Source organism: Clarias gariepinus, chromosome 11 (genome assembly GCF_024256425.1).
Source record: "Clarias gariepinus isolate MV-2021 ecotype Netherlands chromosome 11, CGAR_prim_01v2, whole genome shotgun sequence".
In the NCBI taxonomy this organism is placed as follows: Eukaryota; Metazoa; Chordata; class Actinopteri; order Siluriformes; family Clariidae; genus Clarias; species Clarias gariepinus.
The window spans coordinates 20,756,176-20,776,869 of NC_071110.1; the positions used below are offsets into that span (position 1 = coordinate 20,756,176).

The 20,694-nt window shown below is 38.9% G+C and overlaps 3 protein-coding genes across 5 annotated transcripts; all 3 read right to left on the minus strand.

Annotated features, from left to right (window-relative positions):
* Positions 1–785: 785 nt before the first annotated feature.
* Positions 786–3,266, minus strand: dynll2a (dynein, light chain, LC8-type 2a). Of its 2 annotated transcripts, none has more exons than XM_053507615.1 (3): positions 3,077–3,266; positions 1,764–1,899; positions 786–1,585 (listed from the first exon to the last, which is right to left on the minus strand). In XM_053507615.1, exons 2-3 carry the CDS (start codon positions 1,893–1,895, stop codon positions 1,448–1,450), a joined length of 270 nt encoding a protein of 89 aa, XP_053363590.1. In that variant the 5' UTR covers positions 1,896–1,899; positions 3,077–3,266; the 3' UTR covers positions 786–1,447. The 2 variants fall into 2 exon arrangements, with proteins under 2 accessions (XP_053363590.1, XP_053363589.1); XM_053507614.1 differs by lacking the exon at positions 3,077–3,266 and adding an exon at positions 2,902–3,008.
* Positions 3,267–4,251: 985 nt separating this feature from the next.
* On the minus strand, positions 4,252–7,406 carry srsf1a (serine and arginine rich splicing factor 1a). Its single transcript, XM_053507613.1, has 5 exons — positions 7,314–7,406; positions 7,013–7,219; positions 6,250–6,422; positions 5,538–5,710; positions 4,252–4,925 (listed from the first exon to the last, which is right to left on the minus strand). The coding sequence occupies exons 2-5, from the start codon at positions 7,198–7,200 to the stop codon at positions 4,731–4,733; spliced, it is 729 nt and encodes a 242-aa protein (XP_053363588.1). The 5' UTR covers positions 7,201–7,219; positions 7,314–7,406; the 3' UTR covers positions 4,252–4,730.
* Positions 7,407–8,137: 731 nt separating this feature from the next.
* aldoca (aldolase C, fructose-bisphosphate, a) lies at positions 8,138–12,059 on the minus strand. Of its 2 annotated transcripts, none has more exons than XM_053507365.1 (9): positions 11,995–12,059; positions 11,695–11,839; positions 10,610–10,821; positions 10,442–10,496; positions 10,146–10,306; positions 9,944–10,027; positions 9,669–9,843; positions 9,217–9,416; positions 8,138–8,662 (listed from the first exon to the last, which is right to left on the minus strand). In XM_053507365.1, exons 2-9 carry the CDS (start codon positions 11,804–11,806, stop codon positions 8,567–8,569), a joined length of 1,095 nt encoding a protein of 364 aa, XP_053363340.1. In that variant the 5' UTR covers positions 11,807–11,839; positions 11,995–12,059; the 3' UTR covers positions 8,138–8,566. The 2 variants fall into 2 exon arrangements, with proteins under 2 accessions (XP_053363340.1, XP_053363341.1); XM_053507366.1 differs by having other exon boundaries at positions 11,695–11,825; positions 11,995–12,055.
* Positions 12,060–20,694: the final 8,635 nt, after the last annotated feature.

Below are 20,694 nucleotides of genomic sequence, written 5' to 3' on the forward strand. Positions count from 1 at the left end.
ATTTTTGTTTGTTGTTTATATATGATAAAAGAGATTATGCAACTAAGGAAACCAAACTTTTTTTTTTGCCTCATTAAATTTAAAATAAACAAATAGAGGCTGGTGAGGGAGTTGCTCATTATAGCTGCTATAACCCCAAACCCAAGCTAACATTTCTCATAACTGTAATACCAAGTGATCAGGAAACATTATGTGCTTTTCACACATAAATACTAACCAGTATTTCACTTAAAACACATTTGTAAATCATTTCCTTTTGCTTTTTAAATGGCTTTAGTGTATTAATAGAATTTTTTTTTTTACATTTCATGGTAGTAATACATCACACCATGTCACGTGTGGTACCCTTCCAGTAACACCATGCACCTTAATGCACCTTTTCCATATTAAACACTCTTGTATGCAACTACAACTCTTTATTGATATCACAGCAAAATACAGCAAATTACTTATGCAAACCAAACTCAGAAGACAATTATATAATTTTAGGAACTGATCTGCTTTTTGTCATGGGCAGTACCTGAGGGGGTACAGTGAAATGGAGTGCAAAGGTTTCACTGGCCTACCAATTGAGATAGGTCTGAAGTGAAGTGGAAGATCCAGACATACGAAATACAGACAGGGAACAAAAATGTACACCTGATATGTGGAAGGGGGGAAAAAAAGCATGCTAAATGCAAAACACCTAAATAATTCATAACAATAATTTAACAGACTGAAGGAGTGGGAGAAAGTTGTGCACAGAGAGGCTTTATGTTCTGGCATATGACAAATGAAACACAAGCTGGAACTACAGTTCGTTTAATACATCTTAGATTATTCTTCAGTAGACATAATGCACTTGTAACAGTGTAGAACATTTCAAACAAAAGGAAATGCAGAGTCACAGAACAACAGTGTGATTTGTGCATCTGTAACCCATCTATTTCCTAGCATACCATCACCAAACCAATAGCATAAAAATAATCCCCTAATCTTAGATTAACCAATATACACATTCATTATTTCCATTACTCTCCATCTCCACCATGGTACAGACACATGCTGTGCTTGTTTAAACTACATGGTAGCAATGACCAATTAAACAAAACATCTCTTTAATTAAAGAGACCTAACAAACAAAAAGCACTTTTTGGATTTTACCTCTCATTGCTGTATTTCATCAAAATCCCTCCTGCTTTCATAGCTCCTAAACCCGAACACACTTCTCAGGACCATAAACAAAAAACTCTCCCGATAAACATAGGACACCTACTGAAAAGCAACTTAACCTCAAGATATGCACATTTAGTATGATTTACGGCCCATGCAGTTACGCACAGTCAGCATAGTCATGGTATGGCCTGGTTTAATATTTGTAGCATGTGGTTAGACAGGACATTGGCCACTAGTGCATCTTGGTCCATGTTGGGGAAAAAAAAAAAGATTCTACTCTCGCGGTAAGACTTCAGCCAGACTTGAACAGGAGGATGGCCACCTGGCCCAGGTAGAAGTAAATGAAGTGCTTCGTCTCATGGGTGACGTAGCTACCGAAGTTCCTCCCCACAATGCAATGCCATGTTGGATTGTACTTCTTGTCAAACTCCTGAAAAAAACACCACGTTAGCAACAATCTTTATAATAGGGTTTATGAACACTGGCCAAACCCTCTAAAAGTAGAGTCTTAGGGAACAGATGCATTTGCTTTGTGGATTTCCATGTTAAATATTGGCTTATTTTAAAGACCAGGACACTTTGGAACTAGTGCTAGGATATAAAGTTACCTTCTTGATGTATGCTGCAATGTCTTTCTCGATGTTGTACTTCTCCATGGCCTGGGTTGCACAGTCCACCGCGTCCTGCTGCATGTCCTCCGACATGTCAGCATTCTTAATCACAGCTTTCCTGTCAGTCATTATGCTTAAGGGGAAACAAAAGCAAAGATCATAAGCTTGCACAACTTTACAACACAGCTCCAATGAAGACACCAAAATTCGACATTGCCAAGACTGCATTGTTCATGCTTGGATTGGTCATTACACAACCAAAAATGTACATTCAACTCCAGCCATGGCTCTTTGTGTGCATGCATTAGTTTAGGTGTGGCTCTATCTGTTCATATAACTGCTTTCTGTCATGTCAGCTCCTGTAACAGTCCGTCTCACTTTGGATAACTTAATAAATGTAAATGCATTTGGCCTTAAGTAAGCCAGAAAAAAAGCCTCCTCTGCCTAGTGTTCGCCTTATGCTTTAAACAGAGAGGCCTTTCATTCGGGCGCTCTGAGGCTGTTCCCTCACCACCAGAAACTCTCCACACACTTCAAGGATGTGTTTTGTCAGGGTAATTCTGGGACACCTGATAAGTCGAAGTGAGACTAAAGTAGGCTAAACGCTTAATGGATGATTCAGTTCTTTTACAGCACACACACACACACACACACACATATATATACATATCCAAGATAAAGTCCACCGCCTCAGAGGAACAGGGGCTGCTGCTGAGCAATAATGAGCCACATAATTCATTTATAGTGAATGTTACAGGAAACACGTTTCCTGGAGAGTCAGTACACAAGGTGGAGAAGGCATCACTCCACACCCAGTGTAGCCTAACTGAGCATGCATTCCTTCCCTGATCATCTACAAAATCATGCCAGGCAAAAAATACTAATGTTGTACGATTATACACCAATGAATAGATTACACATAATTCGTCTAAAGAATGATACGCTTGAACACGGCATAGATTTAGAGTAACATCCTAGAAAGCTTTTATGCTCTATCTGTATATAAAAATAAAGAAAGCGTCTTAGGTTCATCTCCATTTCTGCTCAGAATATGTAAAAGTCACACACTGAGCGTGTAGAGATAAATGCCTAAGGTCAAAGCTTTCAAGGAAAACAGACTGAAATCCAATCTAACCGCGCTGTTCTGGACATGGCCGTGATCTCCCAGGCGGATGCTGGAAAGGCCTGCTCTCACTCCTCCTCCGCACGCGCATGTCAAATTACACACTGCTTCTCCACGAGACATTTTCCGACCTGCATTTATTCATTTATTATCCCCGAAGCTGAAGACGTTAAGCCATGAGACTCACCTGCAATCGAGGATGTGTCGATAAGCAACAGAAATATATAACAATAATAGTGATAAATATTCACAACAGCACGTTGATTATTTCTCCGCGCGCGCTGGCAGAACGAGCTTTGTGTCTATAAAGAACTCAAAACACCGGAGTCCTGGCCGGGAAAACGCGCGCGCGCTGCTGCCCCGGGTGCTCTGCGCTCGCGCCGCTTCCCATTGGCTGCAGCGCTCCGCCTCCGCCGTGTAGTGCGCGCGCGTTTTCCTCTCGGGCCGCTCTGCCTGCATCTTATTTCATCCCACAATGCATCTTTAACCAGCGCAGAGACAGCAACCTGATAGGCGATCTCTCTCTCACACATACACACAGCCTTACGTCCCATACGATCAGGGCTCAGTGAAAGCAAACACACGCTTTCAACAACGCCAACGCATCTTTTGGGGGGTGTCAAAGAGTGTGAGCAAAACTTTTTGTGCTGTGTAATAAAGAAAATTCAAAATATCATATTAAGTAAATAAAAACGAGTCCTTCATTATATGCACCAGTTTTTTTATTTATTGATGCAACTGTTCACTAAAAAGTAATATAAAAAAAATGCTAACGATGTAAAAGCATCTACTGTCCATCACAGGACAACTTACAATCTATTGCATGAACATCACCTCTAAAACAAGCTTCCATCACCAAGCATGATTCGCACTTTTCCTGTTGACTCCATCACACAAAACTGCAGCTTCTCCTCAAAGTGTGCAAGTGAAAAGCCCAATGTTGAGTCATAAAATCGAGAAGGGGTCCAAATGGTAAGTCAAACTTATAAATCCTGGAGCAGTTAATCCTTCTCTGTGTATTCAACTCTCCCTATCCCACCTTCATTAAGATCTGTCCCCCATCTCAAACCTTTAAACATCAGCAACACCAAAAAGTGTGCTAGGATCATTTTCTATAATACATGTAATGATTGAACGTAGTTATTTATTGAAATATAAATGCTCTGTATATGAATGTCTACCTTGATTAAAATGTGTAAAAGTACAGCACAGCATTATAAAAAAAAAACAAAAAAAAAACAAAAAAAACCACATCTGGCTGCATCAAGCTCAAACATTCAGATCTTTACTGTCCTACCTAGAGGAAGCTTATAGTACATTCCTCTTATTTGCTGGTAAATAAACATTGAAACAGAGACCTGACTGTTTATATATGCCAAACTAACTCAAATGATTTGGCAATTCTTTATTAAAAAGTATCAGTCCATCCTTCTTGTCAAGCAACTACAGAAAGACAAAAGGGTAAAACATGTGAGCTCTCATAAAAAGACAACAGATGGAATTTCCAAAAATATTCAGATGCACTGAACGACTCTGTTTGGTTGATGAGAGTTCCATCTTGTATTCAAAAAAGGGGAAAATGAAGAGGGGGAAGCAAAGTAGTCACTTAAAAAGCATTGTTAAAAAACCTGACAGTTGTTGGTTAAGAAGCAGGAGGTGAGGGGTCATCAGAATAATGTGTCATGAGGAAGACAATGGGCAAGATCTAAAACTAAGTTTAAAAAAAAAAAAAAAGGGGGGGGGGGGTTGAAAAACCAACCAACTGATCCAACAGCTTTACTGAAATAACAAAGGAAGGGAAAAATCAAACTCGAAGCACCATGGCATGGCACACGGAGGGCTTAGGAGCGGGAGCGGGACCGGCTCTGCCGAGGAGAATACTGTGGGGAGCTTCGGCCACGGCGCGGCGAGTAGCTGCGGCTACGGTCGTTGCTGCGGCTGCGACTCCTGCTGCGGCTGCGACTCCGGGACCTTGATCTTCCATAACTTGGACTACGTGGGCCATCCACCTTTACACGGATATATGCAGTTTCCCCCTGATGGGCAAAAAATAAGAAAACTGTGCTCTGAGTAACATAAGAAAAAAACTTAAATAATAATATTAAAATGCTTATCAATTATTTAACACGCCCCCAATGCATATTGAATTATGAGAGACTTTGGTTGCAAGCTTAATGTTGGTGTATACAGGACTTCAAGTTTTATTTGTTTGAACTTCTAAATGACCATATTTTATTCACTTATCACAAATGATCATCATTATCATGATGAAGCTAGTTAAAGAAAAGTAATAAAATTCACACTGGGGACATTGCGCGTTATGTTGCCTTTGTTCGTCCCATGAGCTAACTGACACACGCTGCATCTTTAATGTAAATAAATCCACCGGACCCAAAGAGACAACAACAGTGGAACAAGATGCCAGAAGCCAGGTAGGCATAACTACTTTTACATTAAATCATTTGAATACTCTGAACTTCATTTTTATTCTATTCCCTATTGATAATTTAGATTTTAAGGTCACGAGCAGTCGTAAAAGCATTTCACTGCATATCGTACTGTGTATGACTGTGTATGTAACAAATAAAAATTTATTTGGTAAAACACAGCAAGAATATCCAAAGTCAGAACTAAAATCTTAAACCTACCTCGTGTGACCGGAATTTAGTGTTATCCAGTTTTCGAACAGCGTAGGTCATGTCTTCTTTGCGCACAAATTCCACTACGCCCGTTCCATCTCGGAAAACGTCAGCATAACATACATCACCTGCTTCACGCATGTGATCCTTCAGATCTTGCCAACTGCCGCTCGGTGGTAAACCTACAGGGAAGACACAAAGCCAAATGCTTATCCTTCAATGTATGCAACAACCTCTGGCTAAGCATAGTGAACATGATACATGAAAGGGACATGAAATGCTGAACAAGCAGACACTCAATTCCTACAGTGAACTCAATATCCAAGACTTTTTGCGTCTCCACAAAGCAGTGCCACTAGCCAAGAATCAGTTCTAGAGCTGGTAAATTTTCAATTAAATTAATTTTATTTATATAGTGTTTTAACAATGGTCATTGTGGCAAAGCAGCTCTACAGAAACTAAGTTTGTGATAATTGTGAGAAAATGTGTTTGAATCAAGATGATCAGTTTCTCTCTAATGAACAAGCAAAGGGGGACAATGGCAATAAACTAACAACTCCCAGAGATCACAATAAAAAGAAACCTTGATAAGAACCAGACAGGAACCCATCCTCATATGGGTGAAGTCTTAAGTCCAGTCCTGACTGTGGTAAGTCTACGCGTGTTGTGTAGGAGTCATGTGCCCTCATGTTTTGTGAAAGAGGGCATGCTTAATACAGACCTGAAACAATGACCCTGTATTCGGAGCGCCTGGATGGAGGTCCGTATCTGCCCCTGGGAGCTCCGCCGAAACCTCCCCGTCCCATACCACGTCCACTTCTGGGAAACTCCACTCGAAGCCGGTATCCATCATAGTCGTAACCATCCCGAGCATAAACTGCATCCTCAGCGTCCCTGGAGGAGAAAAACACAAAACACATTTAGTTCTGATCTTTAGGTTAGTAAGGATTTCCAACAAACTTCTGTATTTATAGTCCTTATATATTATTAAAACATATATTCTGTGTAGTCACATGCTGAAAAGAAACACCAGTAAACGTAAAACAGGCATTGAGGGCTAAAGTCTCTCGTTATCGCACTTAAGTTACCTAGCAGCTTTACCACATTAGCCAGCTAACACAACATAAACACCTTAACTACATTATCTTGTACAGTAATTTACTATTTCACGAACGTGAAACACTTCCCCAAAAACCCCAAAATGCAAACGCAAATTAAACTACAAGCAGGATAATTTACACCAAACTGGTTGCTAGCAGTTGGTTTAAACCTGCGTGACGCCATCATTACCCGCCGACGGCCTGCGGACTACAACACAACAAAGCCCGCGCGCGCACACACACAAAACATTAAATGCTTCACCCATTTGAATGCACGAACGAACATAACTACTAGAACGGCTTCGTCACTTCTACCCCGACTAGTTAATACAGCCATGAGACATGGCTACACTATGCTAAGCTAACCCAAGCTCACTCACTCACCTGGGGTCCTCGAACTCAACAAAGGCAAACGGAGGGCCACCTCGCCGGTTCTTCAGATCAATATCCCGGATCGCTCCGTATTTATAAAACACGTCCTCGACGTCTTTTGTGCGGATATCAGGAGGAAGATTCCCCACATAAATGCGGCAGTCGTTGCTCCCGGCAGGGCCTCGGACCACTCCAGACATGGCAAAAAAAAGAAGCGTGCTGTAAATGAAAACACACACCGCGGTTAACGAAACGTAAATCAGTGACACAAACACATACAAGCAAACATCAGAAGGGCAATAACGCGACGTACCAAAAGCAAACCTCGGCGTGATCGACTCTCGCGTACAGATCAAACAATACGCGCGTGGCGCTCCAACTGCACTGCACGCTCGCGCGCTCACTTCCTCTCCATTAACCGCGCGTAGTGGCGCGGACGGATCCCGGAAACTCGGCGAGGCTCATGCTGCATATCCGGCTACATCCGCGAGACGAGATAGTCCCCAGAAATATAATCCATATATGTACAATTCCAATAAATGTCAATAAACAAACAACTGTTTTTTTAATGTACTCATTATTATTAGTAGTAGTACACAATTTTATTGCAATTTAAATGTATTTATTTATTTATTTATTTATCCTGTGTATGAACAACAGTGTCTTTAATTACTACTAACTCTTAGTAACGTTAGTGTGTAAAATGTTCAGTCATTTATTCATCTTCTATACCCATACAGGGTCGCAGGGGCTTGAAGCCCAGGAATTTGGGTACAAGACAAGGTACACCCTAGACTGGGTCCCAATCCATCGCAGGGCATACCCACTCATATGCTCTTTCACACACTATGGGCAATTTAGAAAGGCCAGTTAGCCTAATCCACATGTCTTTGGACTGTGGAAGGAAACCAGCGCACTGGGAGGAAACCCATTAAAACCGGTAAGAAACATGCAAACTCTGCATGCAGACCCTAGGCGGGAATTGATCTCAGACCCTGAAGGTGCAATGTGACAATGCTAAGTCGTATTTGTGTAGTATATGTATAGACTGCGTAGGAAAAGCTGTAGTAGTTACACTTACACAGAGTTAGTTGAGCCAGACACATGCAATATTTTCAGAATTTATTATGTCTTATGCAGTATTTATTTGGTCACATAGAATACCACCACATTCACCAAAAGCCCATAGCTCAGAGGAACTACATGTGAATAAGCTCATTCCTATTTATTACAAAGAGACATTTAAATCATGTTTTTTATTAAGCACGGCATAACACAAGTTTTAAGGAGAAATACAAAATGTGTTGATCGACTGACAGGCTCACTAGATCACATTTATGGTATTGATAATCATTTATAAGGTTTTCTAAACAGTGTTTGAGTCCTTAAATTCATTTCAAAAGCTCTAATACTGATTCAATTCAGACAGCTATGTACTGAACACAAAATGCACATTGAAGTTGTGTATGAGTATCAGAGTACAGTGGTTTCTACAACAGTAGATTGCAAAATGGCTGTATTGCAGAAGATTCTGAATAATAACAGACAGTTGGTAAAGGTAGCATTTTAGTATGCATAGGTAGACAGATAATGGGAAAGTCCGGTAGCTCCACTGCTGTCCCCTCCACCAGTATACTTCCCCTGGGATGCCAGACTGTTGATCTGAACACAAGCACAAGGAATACAAAAAAACTAGTTCGATAATGAAGAGTATACAGGTCAATCCAGCATTTCAAGTCTGCTCCAAAGAACATTATTATCAATATGATTGGTTATTTTGCACGAGCAGCCGGCATCAATCAGCGTGTATGTTGCCATATATAATCACAGGTCACCTAAACATACACTAGCACGTTAATAAATTAGTCATTAGCTTGTGAGATTGGACTTTTGTCCTCGTTGCTCTGTCACACTGTTCTCTGCCTTTAAACAGAAAACAATTTTTTAAAATATTTTTGTGTATTGTGAACAAGATTATTTCTGATGATTTCTATAAAGTCATTAGATTTTATTGTCCAAAATAAGATTGTTAGATGTCATTTTATTTGAAATTAAGGTGTAAAATAGACGACAGAGCCCCTATATATTTTTAACTTAAGTCCCATAATTTGCGCTGTAATATACAACCTATCTGTCTCTATTTAGTCAGTGTAGAATATGTGGTATAATCCATATTATATAGTTTATTTTAAGACAGGGGAAAAAACATGACATGCCTCGGCACGTTTGATAAACTCCTCAGTGGCAGCACTCTGGTTTTCTTTCTGACCACGCCAGGTCTTGAGTGCTGAGGCTTGTAGCGCTCGACCAAAAGAAAAGGTCAGTGCCCAGGGCTTTACCAATGGGCAGTTATTGATGGCATTTAAGTGGACAGAGGCCTCTTCTTCATTCTGGCCTCCGGAAAGAAATGTTATTCCTGAAAGCAGACATTTTTATTATGTTATAGACTTTAAAAAGTCATATAATGACTATGAATGAGCAGAGAAAGAGAAAGGAAAATATAATTCAAATTGTAAAATGCAAAAAGGGCTCTTAGGACACACGGACATAAGGTATCAATAGTGTGACAAGACAGTGGAAGAAATGAGCAACACACAAATTCAACTTCAGCAGAACAAGGACAGACAGGATATGTCATCATGACTGACAGTGATGTAATCAACATAACCAGTGACTGCAGGAGGCACAGTGCGGCGTAGGGCAGTGACGGTCGCCATGGCAACCTCCTCGGCACTGTATTTGGTGGGGCAGCCATGTCCAGGGGTCACCATGTTGGGCTTAAGCAGGGTGCCCTCCAGATACACATGATGATCAAACATGGCCTTGTACACTGCTGCTAAAACCTGGAGCACAAACACAGAGCTTTTACACTGGCTTTAAAATTGAAACAAGTTTTAACTATCTTCAATTTTACATGGGATAACAGCCTTAACTAATGCTAACCCTCTCTGTAACAAACTGGCAGCGCTTGAGGTCATGATCTCCATCAGGTAGGATCTCAGGTTCTACAATGGGAACAATCCCATGCTGGGTGGAAAAAAACACACACACAAACAAAAACTAAATTTATCCACATACATACATTTTGTAAAATTAAGATGAAAATGCAGCTTTGCTAAAATATTGAATTAGTGTCCCACTGTACCTGCTGGCAGATGGTAGCATAGCGTGCAAGGACGTTTGCGTTTTCTGTAATGCACAGCTGAGACGGGGCTGTGTCACTGATCTTCATCACACAGCGCCACTTGGCAAAATCTGCTCCATCTTTCTTGTACTGAGCACATCTCTCTGATAGACCATCCAGCCCTGGAACAAGCATCAGTTTAGAGCTTCAGTTGCAGAGTTAAGGGCAATACAGTGACCAGCAGGACTGAGCCAAAACAGGGTGGAACAGTAGTTATAAGTCATTAGAATATGTTATTTAAGGACAAAAGTGTTTACCTTGTGTAGTAGTTTCTCCATTAGTACCTGGCAGTGGAACAACTCCCTTGTCAACCTTTGGTAAAAAATTAAAACGAACAAAATTGAGCTCTTTCTATATATTATGCATTGAATATTTACAGATAGATAAATGCTCTCCAATCTTGGTCCCTAATCAGAGGCACATACCTTGATGCCAATAGTGATCCCTTTGTCTTTAATCATTTTAACAAAAGGAACGCCATCATCGGATGTCTGGTAGAGGGTTTCATGAAAAAAAATGACTCCGCCAATGCAGTTGTCAATGCGTTCGTCTGCGCTGAAGAGCACCTGGCGATAAAGGCGACGGTTCTCTTCAGTGTTCTCCACTCCTATCTGATTCAGGCGCTTTCCCAAGCTTCCTAGTGGTTTCACAATACACACAGAGTGAAAGAGTATCAGGAGTATGGTGGAACATTTTAAGCACACAAATATTAATATTTTGGGTTTTACCACAGCACTGTTAAATTCTGGAATCTGACTCACAGAATGATATTAATGCAATTAATAGTGCTATTTCATTCATTCATTCATTTATTTATACAGTCATTCTTCCTTGACTTAATTATCCAGGTCAGGATCATAATGAAGCATGTCCTGGAAATACCAGGTATTAAGTGGGAATACACACTGAATAAGACGTTAGTTTACCACATGGCATTGTTTTTGTAGTAGGAGCATTTATGTGGACTTTTATGTTAGATCTATCATGTATGTTAAAACTAATGATAATTTTTTTTATTTTATTTAACAAACACATTTTTTCTTATGTATTTCTATAAATGTTTTCTTATTTCATGGAGAGAGTCGTCAGTGTTAGAAGTTGAAGTCTTACTGTAGGTAACAGCAGGTTCTTCATGACCAAGTGATTTGTGTTGTGATTATAAAATGACATGATGGCATTTTGGAGGGATTAGCACAAGTACCAAAGAAGCTGCTTATAGTTGCTATATTGTGACAACATGAACATGAAACTAACATGATTTTTAAACATTATACAACACATATATATATATATATATATATATATATATATATATATATATATATATATATATATATATATATATTCCTATGAGTATTCCTATTCTATAAGTAGAATGAAACACTTCAGGAGATGATGTCTTAACATTTGAAAGGTAACAGTAACTGTACTTCACTTCATACTGCATTCAGGCATTCATATTTATCCTATGACAAGATATCCATTCATATACTGAAGCAGGGTAACTAACCAACTGATTCGTCAGCTGCTAGAATGCCTTTTCCAGGAGCAACGATGCGCAGAGCGATCTCATGCAGCTCCCTCTTCTGCTCCGTGGTGAGGGTCGGAAACTGGTGGGTCATCTTACAATGGGATCACAAACTGAGAACAGTAGGCTGTATTATAAAAATAAGTCAGTGCGAAAATATTCTCCTGAATCTCACAGGTGTAAATGATCCAAAGTGGTAAAACGTGAAAGAAGACGAGGTACTGACACACAAGTTTGGTTAAACAACAATAAAGGCATACTTTAATGCATAAAATTACTCACAGAGTCCAAGAAGCGATCCAGCTGCTCTGCTTTGCTCCACAGATGTGATCAGAAATGAAATGAGAAGCTCTTTTTTGTGACAGCAACATTGTCCCAGTTCTTTATGGTGGCGTCCCGGAGGAGGCTGGAATCTGTGGGGCGGAGCCTAATATCACGACCTCATTAAGTGTTTTTGTAAAGGCCATTAAGGAGCACACCTCCCACCTCTAACCTGCTTTAATTTTGATCTGGGAGTCTGTTATTTTAACAATAACATTCACAAAAATGGCAATAATAAAGATGGATTTAATTAATTACAAAGAAAAGTAAACAATCAGAAGCCAACAATCAGAAGGTAAGTCCCCAAAAAAAGCTCCATATAAATACAATTGAACTGAATTGAATTACAAAAAGTGCCCTAAACAACATGACATCAACCCTCTTAAATCCATGAAAGACAGTGCTGCACCTTTTAATAATGTAATGTGTTTAATTATATACCCAGATGGCTGCTCTGGCTTCTGGTTTTCACTTCAGACAATTTCATCTATCTACCACTGATTGATGACGAAGTTGAGCTGATTTAACAGATGGAAAGAGGTGTGGCTCCTGCTTGGCTAGAACACGAAACTACAATCAGACCAACCCTTTGCCCAAAAGATCAGACACCCCTGGTCTAACATGGTTCAATTCACTTCATCTGAGCTCAAAATTCCCTCGGCAGTTAAGTCCCAAAGCAATAACGACATGTGCTTGTCAGTCTTTTCAACAGCTCCATGATCCAGTTTTCAAGGACAACTGTTGGAGAACTAAGCTAATAAAATCTTCATTGAGGTAATGTCTGCTGTGAGGTGGCCCAAATTTAGCAGTATTTCTCATTTAGGCTTAAGCAATACACCTTCCTTAGCATAAAGAAGGCACAGACAGATACATATTTACTGTGTATATCTAAATTAGAATAAGCAATTAATTCTATTTTACTGTATGTGTAAAATTATGCATAATTAACAATAGACAGTGTCACAAAGCAGCTTTACAGAAACTTGGATTATAGATTTAGATCCCTGATGAGCAAGCCAGAGGTGAGAGTGGTCAGGAAAACTCTCTGAGAGTTGAGTTCTGTGCAACTCAAACTTCATAAAGAGTTCAGTTGCTGAACCTGATTGGTGCAGAATTAGGAGAATTGTCCAATATTACTCTGCACATGCAGAAACTGACACTGGTTTTTCTGTGGATGGGGTCTGGGAGGGGGCCCCAGGGAGAAGCACAAAGAGATAATGTTATATTTAGCCTACTCTACAGGGGCTTTGGGTTTTTTTCCCTGATACCTAATTAAAAACATTAATAATGATGCTTTATCTGGTCTTCAATTTTCTGCCCTATTAAGGTTGCTCCCATTTGGGTTTGTCTCTCACAAATAGGTCATACCAAGGTCTAAAAGTTAGATAGTATCATTCACAGATACGATAATACATATTGAAATTATTTCTAGCAAAATATCACACATGGATAAGCCTGTTCAGCAGACCCTGCAGAAAAAAATTAGCTTAGCCAAAAATAATATTTGGAAATGAACACCAAGGACAGTTTAAATGTGTGTACATGCAACTTTATTTATTTCTTCTTTTTTTTATGATACAATAAATCTATAACAGAAGGAACAACTATACCGTCTTTTTTCCCAACAGACAGATAAAGGGGGGGTGAAAAGTAACTAGGGATTAAAAATTGGTAATAACGTCCATATTTCTAATACAAATGTATTGAAACAAATTGTACATGTACTTTATTACGTAGGAAAATGAAAGTAAATCTGTTTGAATGTAGGCACCAGTGGCATTAATCAGTTTCCTCAAACGGCCCGGGAACCTTCTAGACCTATGCCATGAAGTCCTCCAAGGCTTTGTCCTGTACACCTTTTCCCACAGGAAAAATCCCATGGAGTGAGATCTGGACTTCTTGAAGGCCATTAATGAGGTCTGCGTGATCTCAGCCAACGTCCGGTAAAATGCTGGTCACACATGTATAGTAAGTGCAAAATTGGGTGGCGCTCCGGTGATACTACAATTTCTATAGCAATTAAATATTGTCTAGTTCATTTTCACCCACACTGTGTATACACACTATATTGCTAAAAGTATTCGCTCGCCTGCCTTCACATGCTTATGAACTTAAGTAACATCCAACTCTTATATTGGCAATATAGTGTGTACATACTGTATATAAATATACTGTACCAATCACCAGTTACTACGTTCACTAGGATGAAACATGTTCCCATACCTTCACGTCCCTCTGAATTATCCCAAAGTAAAGAAAACCTCAGTAAAAAAAAAAAATCACAGTAATGTTTTAGATAAACAGCAGCCACAACAAATCAGAAAGTTAATTGTAATTACTAAATAAATCATTGCACTCCAGAATATAGTATATAAACTCACATTATATTAAATTAACTGTAGCTTTTAATAATTATTTATTAATACCTAATATTAATGCTGGAACAGCATTCATAGAGGTGGCACAATGGAGAAGTGGTTAGCACAGTGGCCTCACACCTCCAGGGTTGCATGTTTGAGTCCCGCTTTGGGTCTGATGTTTTCCCCAGGCTTGGTGGCTTGGTACTCCAGTTTTATGCACATTATGCTGGTTGGAGTTTCCAATTTGCCCCTTAGTGTGTGAGTGAGTGCACCCAGTCCAGGGTGTACCCTGCAGAGTCACCTGGATAGGCTCAAGGCCTCCCGTGTCCATGTACAGAATAAGCCTTATAGAGAGTGAGTAAATAATATCTAAAACAGCCATTAATACTTTTCTGGCAACATTTCAAATATTTATATTATATATATATATATATATATATATATATCATCATCATATATATACACTCTTCAAAAATATAAACGCAACACCTTTGTTTCTGCTCCGATTTTTCATGAGATGGACTTAAAGATCTAAAATTCATTCCAGATACACAATATTACCATTTCTCTCAAACATTGTTCACAAATCAGTCTAAATGTGTGATAGTGAGCATTTCTGCTTTGCTGAGATAATCCATCCCACCTCACAGGTGTGCCACATCAAGATGTTGATCTGACATCATGAGTAGTGCACAGGTGTACCTTATACTGCCCACAATAAAAGTGTATATATATATATATATATATATATATGCATGTATTTTATCACTTAATTCAAAAATGTTTAATATTTGGTACAGAAACCTTTGTTAACAATGACAAAGGTCAAACGGTTCCTGTAGTTCTTCACCAGGTTTGCACACACTGCAGGAGGGATTTTGGCCCACTCCTCCATACAGATCTTCTCTAGATCTTACAGGTTTCAGGGCTTTCGCTAAGCAACACGGAGTTTCAGCTCCCTCCAAAGATTTTCTATTGGATTTAGGTCTGGAGACTGGCTAGGCCACTCCAGAACCTTGATATAATTTTTACGGTGCCACTCCTTGGTTTTCCTGGCTGTGTGCTTTGGGTCATTGGAAGACCCAGCCATGATCCATCTTTAATGCTCTGACTGAGGGAAGTAGGTTTTTGCCCAATATGTTACAATACATGGCCCCGTTCATCCTCTCCTTAATACAGTGCAGTCGTCCTGTCCCCTGTGCAGAAAAACACCCCCAGGGCATGATGCTTACAGCCCCATATAGTCTAAATAACTGGCAATGAAAATCCACCCTATGTGAAGATGTCAAAACTGTTTCCAACGTGTTAATATTTTGTGAGAGCACCATTGTTATCTAGCACGGCCTTAACCCTCCTGGGCATGGAATTCAAAATAGCTGCAGATGTTGTTGCTGGGATCCTCTTCCACTCCTCCATAATAATATCACAGAGCTGCTGGATGTTAGACACATAGCGCTTTACCACCTTCCTCTTAAAGATGACACACAGGTGCTCGATAGGGTTCAGGCCTGAAAACGTGTGTGTGTGTGTGTGTGTGTGTGTGGATAATCTCTACCTGGATTATAACCTCTTTTTACGACTGTTTCAGGACAAGTAGCTTGTAAGGAAATCTTTAAACTGTGAAATAAGATACTCATGTTACATGAAACTATATGAATGGTATGGACAATTTCCTGCGGTGGTAGGAGAACTTTAAAGGTGGCGCACTCATCATGGGTCAATGCTGTAATCCCTCGGGCTACGGTTTGTGTGGAGCTTCTGTGCATATTCTGTTTGTCTGCACGGATCCCTATCTAATTTGCTATTCCCAAAACATGCCTGCTTGTGGATTGGCTACTCTACATTATATACAAGTTCAGTGTGTGAGTGTGTATATAACTAGTGCACTAGTGTATGCTCACCTCATGCCTAGTGCTCCTGAAATAGTGTTCCACTGTGTCTCTAAACAGAACAATGTGGTTACTTATAGTGAATGCACATATAAGTGGACATGTAATAATTAAACAAGTTGAGTCCACAAGGGGTGTCCCTCTGTGCACAGCTTAAGAACCTAAAAAAACCTGAGAACCTGAAAAAAAACTTTACAATTAAATATTTATTAAAGAAAATTAAACCTTAAAATAAGTAACTTAAAAAACTTATTTTTATACATTTTTTTTTTATAAATAATGTAAAAATAGATGTTTAAAGTTGTGTTTTGCTGGTTTCTTGCTAACAAGAAATAGTGTATAGACTAAAAGAAAAACTTAGTTTGTGTTTTGGGAGCAGAAAATAAAGTACCCCGTGTTGGATCACCTTATACATCACCATGAAACACATTCAATCAGAGCACATCCAAACAAAATGAATCAACAATTTTTTGTATACTAAAAAGGAAACCAGTGAAGTCAGCTCAAATAAGACACTATCTGAGTAAATGTCTGAAATGTTTTTCCAGTGTGCACCACAGATAACCTCCATGGAGATTCCACCCTTAGAAACTCTGACAGCCCTAGCAACTGCTTACAAACCAAATAAGTTCTGTATGAACGCAGATTTATACAGTTTGGCCCAAAAAAATCACTTTTAGATAAAAATGAGAGACAATACCAGTCAAAAGTTTGGTTAATTAATTTTCCACATTCTAGAACAATACTGGAGTTTTTAAAAACTACGAAATGACAAATATGGCATTAAGTAACAACAGGCATGAAGGACAGCTCTTTCAAGAAGATTATTGTCACATGCATTTGCAAACCTCATTAACCACCCTGATGAAACTGGCTCTCATGAAGACCATCCCATGAAAGCAAGACCAAAACTCACCTCTGCTGCAGAGGAGAAGTTCATTTGTAGTTATCAGCCTCATAAATCTCCAATTAACAGCACCTTATATTAGAGCTGTTCTAAAGGCTTTACAGTTTTTACAAAATTTATGAATGACCGTGGTGATGTTTATATCCACAATTAAGAATTAGAATTTTAAAAACTAATAATAAACTAATAACATAACAAACATAGTCAGGTTAAAAAGTCTGACCGTGCACTACTAAATGTGATCTTATTGACATCATAAGGGATGGTGGCATGGTTGATAACACACAATAAGAGAAAGGCCAGACTGTTTATAAGACTTAGTTTGGCTTAAGCTCAGATTCCTGTTTTTGGCTTACAGGAGTGGATCTTCAAAGTGGTGTTTTGCTTTTGTAGCACATCCACCTCACACTTCAACATGCTGTGCATTCTGCGATACTTTTCCACTGCTCATAGTTCTTAAGAGTTAATTTTAGCTCAAGTCAATTTTCCGCTAACCTCTCTCACACCATCTGTATACAGGGTCGCCAGGGGCCCACAGCCTATCCCAGAAGCCTCAGGCCACAAATAAGGGTAACTCATCAAGAAAATCCATCAAGCATGGGGAGAACATGCAAACTCCATGCACACAGACCCGAGGCAGGAATTGAACTTGAACCTGAACCTGGAGGTGTCAGGAGCCGCCCAGGTGTATACTGTAGGTGTTCCTAAAAAGGTTGCTGGTAAGTGTATGTATAATCATTAAGCATAAATACATTTGGACAGGCATAAAAACACCCTAATACAATGCATTTTAAAACACAATAATATAGAGATTTATTTAATAAAAAAAATGATAGCCACATCAATCCTTTTTTTTTTCTTTGAAAAGAGTAAAATATATTTCACACTGTTGCCTCTCTATAAGACCTGAAATCTGAACCCGAATAAAAAAAAAAAAAAAAAAAAACAATGCAGAAATCTCTGGATTTCCCTCCCCTTGTTTCTGCTCACAGCTCCGCCCATAGCGCGCATGATCTGAGCTGCAAATAAATGAAGATCTTGTTCTTGAAATAACCATTAAGTAATCGCTTCTGCAGGATACTTTCTTCCACTTCTTCTCTTTTACCGCACTCAGTGTTTTAAAGCAGGAGAGTCAGACGTCCATTCAGACGGGACGCTCAGAACTTGTATGCCACACATCTTAAACCACTCCCCCTTCACCAGCCTGACAACGCTCCCTCTCCAGCAGCATGGCAGTCTTGCCTCTGATGTTTCTCATTTGTTTTAAGACAATAGTTGGCCCAGTTAAGGCAAAAAATTTTCACATAACAACATGCGGTCACAGGAGAAGCCCAGGACAGAATGGTTAACAGCAGGTGAACAAGATAACAAAAGAATGGAAAAATGTGAAGATATAAGAACAAGGCCTAGAAGTTGACTAATTCAAGAAGAAGAAAAATACTTTGTGTGTCTTATAAACATTACAGCACAATGAAAATGTTTTTTAGATATCCCAGCTAGTGATGACACTGGAGTCAGAGCACAGGATTAGCCATAATACAGCGTCGCTGACCATGGAGCTTGATCAAAGGCCCAACAGTTGCAGCTTGCTTGTACTAGAGCTTAAACTCCCAATGTTCTGATCAGTAACCCAGAGCTTTACCCCTTAAGCCCTAAAAACATCAGGAGTGAGTATGAATGTAATGCTTCCCTACCAGAAATCACAGAGTTAAGATTCTCACATTTGGGGCATTTGCAGGGATCAGGATAAGCAGAGTGCCAAAGCTGAGCGCCAAAGCTGAGCCTCACCGTCGATGGGTGAACATGTTCAAGTTGTTCTTCTCGAACATGCTTTCTTCCCTGCCAGGTAAGCTATTTTAAAAACAGCACTCACTGGAATGTTTTATTCCATTTTAAGCACACCAATTTAACAACTTAAATAATCATGTATTATGCGATTGTTATACAATATAAAAATCTTTATAGTAACATAGTTACATAATGAAAAGGCCACAAAATATTAGTTCCTGTTATCATTTACATTATAATAAGTAAAGACATATTTTGTAGTTCATACATTTTTAGTAAACAGTTTATTCTGGTCAGGTTTAGGAAAAATCCAGAGTCTATTCCTTGAATACTGGGCCTGAATTAGGAACCCACCTTCCACACAAGGCACGCACATGCACACACACACACACGTTAAACTAGCCAAGCCATCTACAGGAATGCTTTTTGGGAACTGGGAGGAAACCAGAGATCTCAGAGAAAAATAAATAAATAAATCACACAACAATTTAGCCTTTAAGGCTTTTCATTTAAAAAAATCTTAAGTTACTTACCGTGACAAAGCAATGACACTGAAAACATCCGTGTGAACTGTAACTAAAATTCATTACAGTGGTATAAATATAAATTATTAAGCTTTACCATCAGAGTAAGCCAGGTGTCTGGCAGCTTGCAGGAGAACAGAGGCGATATAACCGACACGTTTACATGAAATAACCTATGCTTCATTGACTCTAGTAAAATGTTTCATGAGCACAGCTTTATTTTCTTCATTACTCTTCAGTATCTCTAATACTATGTGAGAGCTACTGTAACAAAGACAATATATTAAAATTGGTGAGTAGTTTTTAATCCAGGGTATTTTAAGGTATTCAACTGTGAAACGAAATATATAAAAAAAAAAAATAAGATTGGGCTCATCTGTTTTAAAGCGAGCCCAACAAAATGTAAATATAACAAATACAGTGCATCACAAACAAAAATATAATGAAATCTTGTATTGGATAAATGTACTTATCATGTAAAAGTATATTTCCTTTTTAAATTTAATTTAGAAAGTGAAACTCATTTTTTATTTATTACATATAAAGTGAAATATTTCAAGTCTTTTTATGTTTAAATTTCTACAATTACAGCGTACAGTTTTAGAATATCACAAAATATTTCAATATTTATTTTTGAGTTTGAGTAAATTAATATTTATATAGTATAAATACCATGTATTTCTTGGACTAGTTCAGAACAGGCATGAAAACGAACTGCAGAGTGTACAGTTCTCTAGAACACAAAATGAACACTGCCTTAAAAGAATGTCAAGCAAAGTCAATTCAAGAACTTGGGAGAGCTTCACAAGGAGTGGAGTGAGACTGGAATCAGGCAATCAAGAGCCACCATGCACAGACATCTTCAAATAGGCTACAACTGTTGCATTCCTAGCATTAAGTCACTTGTGAACCAGAAACATTAGATGCATCTTATCTGGGATAAGGTGAAAATGAATTGGACATGTGCTAAATTGTATAGAGTCTTCTTTCAAAGTTCATTTAGCTTTTTATTTGGAAATCAAGGTCCTAGAGTCTGAAAGAGACGTGAAGAGAAACATCCAACCCACCAATACAGATGAGCTGCTATTAACAAAACCTGGCCTTTAATTAAATCTCTGCAGTACCACAGGCTGATCTTGCCATGCCACACAAATGCAGTAAGTCAAGTTAAAGAAACCCTGACGTCTGTACTG